The 12,093-nt window shown below is 39.1% G+C and overlaps 1 protein-coding gene across 1 annotated transcript in view; it reads left to right on the top strand.

Moving 5' to 3' along the window:
* LOC129106898 (nesprin-2-like) overlaps positions 1-12,093 on the top strand; it is an 85,494-nt gene that overhangs the window by 25,024 nt on the left and 48,377 nt on the right. Inside the window, exons 40-50 of the mRNA XM_054618171.1 lie at positions 41-338; positions 779-957; positions 2,603-2,837; positions 3,951-4,115; positions 4,245-4,574; positions 4,671-4,807; positions 5,132-5,261; positions 7,237-7,407; positions 7,491-8,576; positions 10,655-10,825; positions 11,873-12,028. Of these exons, the coding sequence (XP_054474146.1) occupies positions 41-338; positions 779-957; positions 2,603-2,837; positions 3,951-4,115; positions 4,245-4,574; positions 4,671-4,807; positions 5,132-5,261; positions 7,237-7,407; positions 7,491-8,576; positions 10,655-10,825; positions 11,873-12,028 (3,058 nt within the window). The remainder of the gene's footprint in view (positions 1-40; positions 339-778; positions 958-2,602; positions 2,838-3,950; positions 4,116-4,244; positions 4,575-4,670; positions 4,808-5,131; positions 5,262-7,236; positions 7,408-7,490; positions 8,577-10,654; positions 10,826-11,872; positions 12,029-12,093) is intronic.

Raw genomic sequence — 12,093 nt, 5'->3', positions numbered from 1 at the left:
TAACTGAGCATCAATGTAGTTCATTGTTTTTCCCCTTTAGGTTAAGAACAGAAGCCCTGGATCAGCTTGTGTCATCCTTACAAAGCAGCACACTTAAGCAGTCTGCTCTGCTGGAGGAGAGCAGCAAACTGTTGGAACGATACCACAACTTTCAAACCTACGTACTTCGTGGGTCCACGGAGAAGCAGAGTTCTCTGAGCAGGGACATTGAGGTGTTTCAGACCCTTTTAAAGTCCACTCAATCCTGGGTTGAAAATCTGAGACGAACTCTTGACTCTCCACTTGGGGAAAACCTCGGCACAAAGAATCCAGTAGAGCAGAGGCTCCACCTTGCCAAAGTAAGAATACATTACCCACTCTGACTGGGGTGCTTAGTTTCTATGGATATCTCCTTAACTCTGACTCACCTGTTTGGGCATTCTACAATACAACAAAATTAAAATGTATATTATATTCTAATAACTATAATAGTATTTTAAATAAAAAGTTTTTTTTTACTGGGTTCTCATGTAGGTTTAAAATGACAGATGTTACCGTAGTCTGTGATGTCACACAAGGGCGTTGCCACTGATCTCTCGTTTATTTTCATCTACATGTGTTTCTACTTGTTCTTCAATAAGGAGTGTCCATTGTTGCTGAAACATTTGGGTATGGCATATTTGTATGCACAGATAAAACAAGACACTCAACGACAGGCTCTTCAGTCCCTTCAGTGACAGACTGGTGCGATTGCCGTGTAAAGTGTTAAATAACTAATCTGTAAAATAATGTATTTCAGGCTGTAGTAAGTGTGACGGCAGAGGGTGAGGCTCGCCTCGAAGAGCTCACAGCTGCTGGAAATCATCTGAGCCACAGACTGTGTGATGGAGATAGCCTGAAACAAGACATTCAGGAAAGCATTCAGAAAACAGAGGAGCAGTGGAGGGACCTTCTCCAGTCAGTCCAGTCTCATCACAGGTGAGTGGAGTCAGATAAAACCTCTGAGACAAGCTTGTTCAACACCCTGAAGTGAAGCTCTGCCTGGACCTAAAGAACTGTTGAGCCTCACCTATCCATTTACTAAGATTTTGAGGGAAATGGAAGCACGTAATGCTTCCATGCCCCACACATCCCTTCAGCTAAGTTTCTTCTTTTCTACACTTTCCAAACTCATCCGCTGGTCCTGCTTTGCCTGAGAGACTGCTTTTGCTCATCTATCAGCCTCTTCTTGCCTCTGACATTCTTCTGCTACCAGTTTCCTCCTGTCAACCGCTGATGCTTTGTTCCATGTACAGTAGGTTGTGGTATAATTAATCCAAACCCCTGACACCCATGCTGTACCTGCCTTACATAGATCCCTATGTCTAACTGATGCCTGACTCTGTAAAACTGCCTCCCTTGGGTTCCACTTCCTCCCTGCTGAGACTGTTGCCTCTGTACTCTGTACTGCTATATCCCTTGACTCTTACAGTCTCTTGCTCTTGCACATTTAAACTCTCTTAAAATGGATAGGTAGGGAGCTCCAAGATAACTTTTCCATACAGGGCAGAGTTCTGAGCTGGTATGATTGACAAGACCTTCACCTGCTCCAGCATTGCAAAGTGCAATACAGCACCTGCCCCGCCACCCACACACACTGTATGACCAATTAGTTTTGCCACCCGACACGACCCGTCGACACAACCCGAAACCACAAATCCTATAATAACCATGCACTGTCCAAATCATATGTTTAAGCAGCACATTTAAAGTGATCATTTTGGGCAATTTCACACATACTCATTCACAGACTATTTCAGGATATACAATTTATTTATTTAATTCATATTTTTTGCTTATGATCATGATATTAAGCAGAACATATTTACAGATAAGATGGCTTTTAGTAACACACCTGATTGTAGTGGTTCTCGTATTCCAGGTGGCGCAGAAGACAGAGAGCCAACACACAAAGCAATCAGAGGAATTAAAACATAAGAAATTTTAAATTAGTATATCATTTCATTTCAATAGCCTATAGGAGTATTTATTAACCGACGCACACAATCTGACTTACATGTTCTTTGTTTAACCAATACCAAACACGGAATACCATTCTAGGTACCCACAAGTACCTGACCCAATACAGGACTCTATTACAGGGTCACACTGTTAAGGCAGCATTTGGCTCCTAGCAACTTTCTTATTTAAGAGCCGATCATTCTTTCTCGTTTCTCTAACATTCTAAACTGTCAGGGGCCACACTGTTTGTCTGGAAGGCCTGATGTCTCTATTCTCTTAACGCCAATAATACCAGCTGTCTCAACTCCTGGATCTGCTCCTTATCACTAAGAGTTGCATCATATCACCTACCTAAACCTTTACCTTGCTTCTCTAACACTGTTATATGTCTATAAAATATATAAAACAACTCCTACTTGAAAGCACTCCCTACATAACTGAATACTCCTTGATTTGTCTGGCTAAACCTTCATCCCAGCCCGCTTTGTTTGTATCCAACTGAACAGTCTTTTGGTACAAGATGCTGTTGTTGTGATGTCTGCCCCCTTTGACGACTCTGTTTTAGTATTGCATAAATTCTGAATGGTCAGTTTTACTCTCTTTGTTTTCCTTGGTGCTTCAGGGTTCTACAAGCTGATCCAGACCTAACCTCCTCCTACCTGGACCAAAGACAGCAGGCCAGCTGCAGAGTGGAGGAGCTGCAGCAGAGAACTGCTCAGCTCCCTACTTCATTTCTCTGGCCCAGCATGGCTGAACAGAGGAGAGAGATGGCTGAAAGAACCAGCGACGCCATCTGGAAAGATCCATCCTTGGCTGATCTGGAGACCTGCTGGTTATCACTGGTGGATGAGCTGAAGGTAAAACTTTTCGTGTTCTAGTACAAATATTCTCACTCAGGGGTACTCAGAACCCAGGGGGTACTTCTGCAGTTAAAGGGGTACATTGAAAATTGTATAGTATTTTATCTAATTTGAAAAAGCATAAACTAACTAACCCGAGACAGTTATCACTTTGTTGCAATTTTGGATTCATGTAAACTAGTTAGCAAGTTTAAAAAAGTAACCAAATATAAAGGAAAACTGATATAAATAGATAGCCAACGGTAATGGATAACCGGCTGGAATAATTACCAAAAAATAATGGATAAACAGGTTAAAAGAAAGTTAGGTAATTGTAATGGACGAACAATTAAATAATTAACTAAAAGTAATGGATAACAATAAAATAGTTTAAGTTGAATGCATTAGCTAACAGTAATAAATGAATGGTTTAAAGTTGCAATTTCAGACACTTAAAGCGGTATTATAATGGTAGCTTTAGTTTTGTAACCAATTACTATATATTTTTTTAATTTAGTTTTTCTGCATATGACACATTCCCCACCAAGACGAGACAACTGTAACACCTGAAAGCCATGTGTTGCCATTTAGATTGCATGAAATCTATTAAGCATGTTGTCATAATTTGCCAAAAGTAAAGCTCAAACTGGTAAAATAATAACCTAAAATTTATGGAAAAACAGGTTTAATAGATAAATAATTGCTTTTAATTACTTAAAATGATTAAATTAAAATTTACTAAATATTTACGAGTAACAGATAACAGTGAAATAAATAGGCAAATAATAATATATATAGTTAGGAAATAAGCTAAAAATGATGGATAACAATGTTAAACAACCACTTAAAAGCAAGTTGAAAGGTATTAGCAAACAAAAGGTCAAACGCCTGCCACTCAAAGTGATAGAAGTAGAAATGCAAAGTTCAACTAATATCTACTGTATGTCATGTTAAGCTTGAAATCAGAAGGAAAAAAATTACATTTAGAACATGACAGGTTGGGTGGATGAACAGATTCTTGTGCTGATCTGATGGGATGAAGGAACCGCCGAATTCATATAATCACAATAGGTCTGTGAAATGATATATGTGCCGTTTGACTGTGGCTTGGTGTGTCTGAAATGTCCACAGGGTGTGTGTTCCCGCATGGAGGAAGATGTATGTAACGAGGAACATTTTGGCCAGTCACTGCAGGACTGCCGCCATAAATTGACATCCCTGCAGGAAAGGATGTCAACCTGTCAAGCCCAAAAAGAAAGCTCAGCTGGACTGATCACTGATGCACCAGCTCTGGAGGTGATGTCCATTAAGTAAACTGACCCAATGAATCAGGAACAAGCTCTGATACATTTTATATTTCACAACTTTAAGCTAGCATTATTGTATTTCTATTTATTTTTATCTGTCCCTCTCTCAACTTTTCAGGCTTTGCTACAAGAAATTACCCACATAGAAAAAGAGCTTTCACAAATTGTATCACTGAAGGAGTCCATCACAGCCAGTTCCACAGCTGAGGCCCAGGCCAACCTCTCCCAGCAAGTCGGCAACTTCCAAAACCACAGGAGGGCACTAGACAGTAGCATCAGAGGGATTCTGGCACTGCTCACAAAAAACAACAGCCAGAGAGTTCAACGAGTGAAGGGAGAGGTCACCTGTCTACAAATGGCTCTGAAAGACGTGGCTGAAAATCTGTGTGGGAACTCTGAAGAGTTGCCTGATATCAGCCAGCTCAAACAGCAGTGGTATACAATACAGGTATTGTTGAAAGATCCTATGAGATGTTGCTTTTCCCCCGATCAAAAAGTTTATGGGGGAATATAGAAGCATCAAAGAAGCATTTGTCTCTCTCAGGACTGTGATACCAGGCTGGCAGAGTTGGCTGCAAGAGTTTACGACCTGCAGAAGACTGGAGAGTCCAGCAGCACACAAGAAATTCTTCCTGCAGAAGTCACTTTGACTGTTGATGCAGTTGCTAAAGACCTTGACAGGTACTTATCCTCATTCCTCATTTCAAAATACAATTATTTTATACCACAATCAGTAGGAAGTCTTCTTCTGTGGGATTATTGGGGTAATGACAAGTTGATAGAAAATGTATTAAAATGAATTCAGAATGTAATTATTTGAAAAAGGGTGTTAGACAGAAAGCTATATGTATTTGAACTCTTTCCATTCTCCCAAAGTAATTTTTTATGCCATCTCTCTCTTTCTTTCTTTCTTTCTTTCTTTCTTTCTTTCTTTCTTTCTTTCTTTCTTTCTTTCTTTCTTTCTTTCTTTCTCTCTCTCTCTTCTCCCTCGTATTCTCAATATAGCCTCACGTCAATCTTTCTAAAAAAGAAGCAGGCCTGTGCAGAAAACACAGCTAACAGAGTGAGACAGGTCATCAACCAGCTGCAGCATTGGAGACAAACAATACAAGCTGAACTATCATCACCCAGCCAGGTAAACACACCAAAATGTTCAAACCTTATTTATGACTCTATTTATTAAAACCCAGAATATTAACAAATATGCACATTCATCTAACATGCCTTTTTTTTTTTTTGATCTTCACAGTTTGCAATAAACAAACCGAGACAAAGAAGTAAATTAAATCCCATTTGTTCAATCACTTATTCTATACATATATTGTAAGAAATGACCTTGGGAAGTTCAACCCAACAATGGGGTTGTTTGTCTGTTAAAGGTTATAAATATGAAATTCAGAGCGTATCCATTGCCCCCAACTGGCTCTCAACATGCTCATAGCGCTAACAGTGCAAAACTACAGCAACATGGCTGACAGAGCTAACTGAGAGTGGGCGCTACGCTGCTACAACGACACTGTCGGTCTGGTCGACATTATCAGCTGTAACCAGTAGAAGAGTGCAGTGCAGAGCGGTGGCCATGAGCTAACCAGTGGGGCACACTCACAAGCTCCAACATGCACTAAAAGGCAGGGGTGGCCGGCCCTGCTATGTCAATAAAACACGGAATAGAATGGATAACAACACACACAGAGGGAAAGCGACCTCATTCTCTGCTCATGTAGTCATTACTCCACTATATCTTTACATTGCAAATAATGTTTTTTCTGCTATATTAATGTTCTTTCCAAAGCCCCTCGATTCATTCAGACAATACAACTCTGTAAAAAAAAGGTCACTAATATATAATTCATTTTCAGTACTTTCCTAAATGAGCTTGGCACTATAGTTTTCATTTTAAATTACTTAAACAGCAGTAAAAAGTGCATTTCTGGAGACAGTTTGGCCTTTTCATGGGATTTGTTGTCAATAAGAAAAATGCAGGACATGGCCAGCTTTATCCCTATAAACCACATCAGCACATTCATATTCTATGAATATTGTCAAATAAAAGTCATTCTCAATATGATTAGTTTTATGTAACAAATGAAATACAACAATGTAGCCTGGGGGGCTTTTTGAGAAATACAATCAAATAAAAAATGTAAGAATGCTTAATTTAGGTCAACCCATCATGCTGTTGTCTGTTCTTTCAAACTTGACGAACAACATGTTCAAGTGGGTAGCTCCACGAATGTAAAAAATAACAAGCCATCCAAACCCTTCTAGGCCTGCACTTTGTGTTAATACCAAGACTCAAACATTTGGTGTAACTGGCAATTTTGACAAAAACCCATGATTTTTTTACCCAGCAGGACTTTAATGTATTTTGTAGAGCTTAGCTCTAAATGCCACAAATCCATCCTTTATTCCTAACTAAAACTACAGGCAAATAGCTTCTCTTTTGTCTAGGACATGGTGCACATAATAGGTAGTGATTACTGGGAGGATCAGGCTAACTTTGTCAAAGTTTGCTTTTTGGCATTACTAAAGATGTTGTTCAGCCAAAAAACTGAAAGCTTAAATCCAATTCCTGTTTTTCCAGTCTTCTTAGTGATGGTCTTAGTTTGTTAACGTATGGTATTTATACTGATGTCTATGAAATAATACAACAACCATTTATTAAAAATATGTGCATTTTCAGCTTTTATCCAACCATTGTGTAAACTAGGTATGGTTTGGGCTTCATTCTTAAGGGAAATATCTTAACAACTGTAGGATTGATTACCATGACATTTTGTACAGACATTCAGTGTGCCAAGAGGATAAATCCTAATAACTTTGATGAGCCCAACCACCCGTCAAAATGTTCACATATCCTGTGAAATATCTCTGAAATGATTGTCACAACATTTTGTACAAGCATTCATGGTTTCCGGATAATATTTGCTGATGACTTACTTGATTCCCTTACTTGATATGTGTGGTTTTGAGTGAAATTTCTTAACAAATATTGGATGCATTGCCATGCCATTGTGGGTATTCATACAAGTTGCTCACAGGACAAATTATGTAATATTGTTGAATTAAATGATTTGTCTGACGTTAGAAATCTGTATGTGCTCTCATAGGCAGCTCTTGAAGAGGGTTTGTGTCTTCAACAAGGTCTTCATGAAGTGCTCACTGAACAAGACTTTCTTCTTAACTGTCTGGGAACAAAACTAACAAAGGAACTGGAGACAAGTGCTTCAGATGCTCTAAATGAAAGCACAACTGTACTTGAAACCTTATCTAAATGCCCGGTGAGTTTCATAATTGTACCATCCACTTTTATAATGATGGTAAAAAGAGATTATTTGGTGATTAACTGTGTTCAATTTAACAGGTTTCACAAATCAATCGATATCATGGTGAAGTGGAGTTGGACAAAGAATTTCGGCAAGAGAATACTGAACCATTGCAGGAAGACACTGCCTCAACACAGGACTCACAACTGTCACTTAAATGCACAGACAATATCAAAGATATCAATTCAGCACACCATGTCACACCTCTGGTTAGATCCCAAGCAACAAAGCCTGACAATTTCCCCTTTTCTAGCACTGAAATTGTGTCTCAACATCTAGCAGCAAAATCAGAGACATTTAAAACAGCTCCTGATGCTCAAGAAATGGAGAAATACTATGAGGACATCGGTGTAAGGTCACATAAAGTGTTCACAATAGTGTTGGATGTGGAGACGCCCGAGTACTGGCTACAGGACAATGTTGTAGCCAGCAGTCCAGATGTATTCAGATGTTCACAGGGGGCAAAAATTTGCGATGCACAGCTCACAGAATTTTCAAGTGTTCCTGAGAAGAAATCTGGAGAATTTACAACATTATCGAGTTCTGAATCAGATGAAACAGACAGAAAAACCCATTATACAGAGAGCCGTGCATTAAATGAGTCTCAAGTGGTGAACTCACTGCCAGGAAACCCCTTGGCATTATCACCTACCGAATTGGAGGAGATAAATACCACAAGTGCCAAGTTATTGTGCAAAGAAAAGTCAGAAAGCCACGAATTAATGCATAATAGGGAGTTGAAATCCTCAAAATCATGTGGCCCTGTTGCTGAATGTCAACTCAATGATGCACATGCAGCAAAAACAACATTTGCGGATGTCAAAGAGGAGACGACAGATTTCTGTCACGCTGCAGAGCAAACAATGAGCTCAGTCTTGTGCACTGTGGAGGTAGATGCCTCAACTGCAACACAAATACCTGCTGGTGACAATAAACAGTTGGCTGTTGCTGACACTGCACAGAGGGCAGAGGGAGAAAACACAGGTGAAGGCAGTGAACCTGCAAGCCTGGAGTCCAAACTTTCCAAAGTGCCAAAAAGACGAGTCAAAGCTATGCTGCCATTTGAAGGAAGTGAATGGAAGGTGCCTGCATCGCTGGAGGACACAGAGGTGAAAAAGAGACAGGTAGATGTCAATTAAAAATAACAGATTTTCTACCTATCTTCACTGTATCAACATTGTTTTTCATTCTGCTTCTAAGAATTTTGCCTCACTGTCTTTTAAAGCAATGTTTCCTAACCTTTTTGGACTGTGACCCCTCGAAACAATGCCATGTCTACTTGTGCTCTTTGTCACCCGCTGCATATGTCTACCACCAGTTCCAACAAAAAGTGTTTTTTCCACTTGTTCCTAAAGGCCTGAAGACTTCAAATTATGCAGTTGATCCACAAAACAACATAAGATTAACAATTTACCTAAAATTAACTTGATCCTTATGCCATCCAAACAAATGTTGGTCAGCCTTGCTGGCAGAAGGCCCAGATGTTACAGCGAAACCCACAGTCTTTGTTTTTCCTAAATTTCACATATCAAAATGGGTCTTCTGTGACATTTACAAACCCCTTCATGTCAGAAAGGGACTGTTCAGTGAAAGTTAATATGACATTTTGTAATGTAGTTATTTTTATTCCCCCCACCATTTGGAATTTGAATGTCGTACTTTTGCCAAAGTCCGTTCATACTGTTTTGGCAATCTTCTTTTTCATGTTCATCTAGTGGATGGAAACATATTTTTCTAGTAACAGATGGATTAAATCTATGTTGCTTACTGCCTTGTTTATTGCATAGAATTCATTATAAAATGCAAAACAAAATGATGCAATACTGTATGCAACAAAACAAGAAATTGCATGTTTAAAAGTTAAAACAGGCATAAGTAATATACTCCGTTAGACCCTAAGTTTCGACAAGGAAAGTCTACCAAAAATGGAAATTACTCCAATTCAGAAAGGGTCCTTCTGCTCAGTCTGCCGGAGCTTCCACGACAGATAAAGATGGTATGAAAGCAAAAAAGGCAAATGATGATAAGGCAGAAATATGGCAGCAGAAGAACAAACAAAGTCGCAACATTCTCTGACAGGAAAAACAAAACAATGCATTAGACAGTGGCTTAAACAGAGAAAAGAAACACAATTATTACTTTATTAATGTTTCTACTTAAGTAAGTTTTGCCTCCTTCTAAGTTTGTCATATCTACACAGACAGTACAGTGCATTACTTTGGCGGCACCTTAGTCCTTTTCTTTGGCATTTCTTTCATCAGGCAACCACTATATGCTTATGATGCTTGCAATAAAGTAGATTTACCAGAATGTATGCAGTCATTAGATGTGTACACGCCACAGTACACATCTAATGCTCAAGCCACAGTGCTCAAAGGAATTGAGGAATTTCTCACTGAGACAACTTGTCATTTTTGTGAGTAATTACAGCGCTCCCTCTCGCTGTAAACAGCCGACATTTGTTTCCAAGGAGTGTCCTAAAATGTACTAAATGTTTGTATACTATAAATTTCCTGATCCTAATTTGACTGCTGATTCGGTTTATTGAAGTTAGCTGCACTGGGGTAAGTCACAAAGTTGTGTAAACAAGTGTGTATAAACAACAGATTAGAGTGTTCAGGATTCAGGAGACAGTAACAATAAAATAAATTATATAAATTGAAAAAAAGTTACTTGTGGTGTGGTTATGCACCTAAATGTCACACCACTTTTCAGACTGAGATATTAGACTAAAACAGTATAAGTTATCCTTCTTTGTGCTGTTTTTCCCCCAAAGAAAATTAGAAACCTGCTGTGCCTTTTCAAATCCTGTTCCCACTCTACCTGCACTCTGCTCTAAGACACACCTTGGTCGTTGCCAAAATATTTCACAAGGCAACACCCCTGTTGGGAGTAACCTAGCAGTTAATGTCATTTTTTGGGGTTTGCCTTGTTTAACCAAGTTATAACAGATCACTTCTTTTTTTTAAGAGCAGCAATGGAGGAAGATGAATAGACTGAGACCTTCTCCCTCAGGGCAGACTGCTCCCTACTCAGGCACATTCCTGTTTTAACTGTACTGACTCGCCGGGCCACAGGCAACATAGTAATATTTACCGCTGTGGAGCAGGAGAAGAACAGGAAACTCTGTAATTATCTGTGGACAAACACAGGAGAAAAGGAGGCTAAACTGTATCACCACCCTTGTCTCATGTGCATATAGCATCAGACCCAAGAAAGCATGGAGCCTGACAGGACAGCTCCGGGCTCGGCACCTGATCTGCCGGCTGGGGAGGCGACAGGTGGATCAACGGAGTACTACAATAATAAATCCACCATGCAGGATGTTTTGTCTGAGATCCAGAGCTTGGTGGAAAGCAGTAACATAATAAATGTGAGTATCAACTGGTTATGATTTTAAAAAAACGCTTGGGGCATCTCAGATCTGCTGTAGACTTGCTTTGTTGCAAAACATGCTGCTGTGGGTAAAGACTGATTTATACAATTTTTGAACTTCAGAGTGTGTACTAACTGTTACAAACTGAACTGTTTGGAGGAATAGTGTGGGTCTTCCTTTACTCACAAGACAGGCAGTTTAATCCCCGGCTCCTCCTGTCCACATGTCAAAGCGTCCTCGAGTGAAACTCTAAACCCAAAGTTGCTGCCGAGTGCTTAAATGCTTAAGAACGGTTAAAAGCAGAGGTCAATTTTTTTTGTATGTGGCAATTAAAAAAGGTTTTTAAACTAGAGGCTATTTAATGTTAGTGACACTGTTTCACACAGTACATTTAACTGACATATAAAAAAAAAAATCATAATTTAAGCATTTGCCTGTTATGATTTCAAACATAACTTCACATGTTTCATGCTTTCATGCCTCAACTGTCCAAAAAGGGAAGGAAGTCCATTCTAATTGCCTTTAACAGTGGCCAGATAAGAGCAGTAGTGTTGTGGTTAATGTTTGTGTATATTCCCATGATGCTGCTGACAGGGAGGTACACAGGATGGACCTTTGAGATGTAATGATTTCCTGCAGGTCATTACTGGGTCTAATTACTCTCAGTATACAGTCTGTGACTTGCACTGACACAGTTTGATTATTTTTTTGATGCCCAGTGTGATATTGTATAATTTCATGTAGACATATATAAGCCTGAGAAAGAAGAAAACTAGAAGATGTAAACCTTAAGTAAGCAGTCAATCATTTAAATATTTACATTTATAAATAATACAAATCATTCCCTCGTCCCACTCTCTCAAATGTGAGGATTTACTGTTATTCTTTCTCTTATGTGATAGTAAATCGATACTTTTTAGGTGTTGGACTGTTGGTCAGACGTCAAGTAAATTGCAACAGGCATTTTTTCACTAAATCTGACATTTCCATTATAAAATACTGTATTAACAGCTTTTTATTTCATGATTGTGTTTGTTATCATAGCGGACACCACACATTGATTTGAATTGGTACCTGAAGTCCACTCCTGGTGAACCACAGATTCGATTAGTACGAACCATTCAAAAAGTTCTGGCATGTCGTTATCAACCAGCACAACTGGATGTCACTGCAATGGCCAAACAACTGCAGGAGGCAGAGGTATACACTTTTTTTTACTCATCTTTTTCTTTAATATAAAAATGTACTTGGCTGAGAACTTGATT

Source organism: Anoplopoma fimbria, chromosome 18 (assembly GCF_027596085.1).
Source record: "Anoplopoma fimbria isolate UVic2021 breed Golden Eagle Sablefish chromosome 18, Afim_UVic_2022, whole genome shotgun sequence".
NCBI classification, from domain to species: domain Eukaryota; kingdom Metazoa; phylum Chordata; class Actinopteri; order Perciformes; family Anoplopomatidae; genus Anoplopoma; species Anoplopoma fimbria.
Note: the sequence above shows the minus strand (reverse complement) of the source record. Positions and strands in the feature narration are given on the sequence as shown.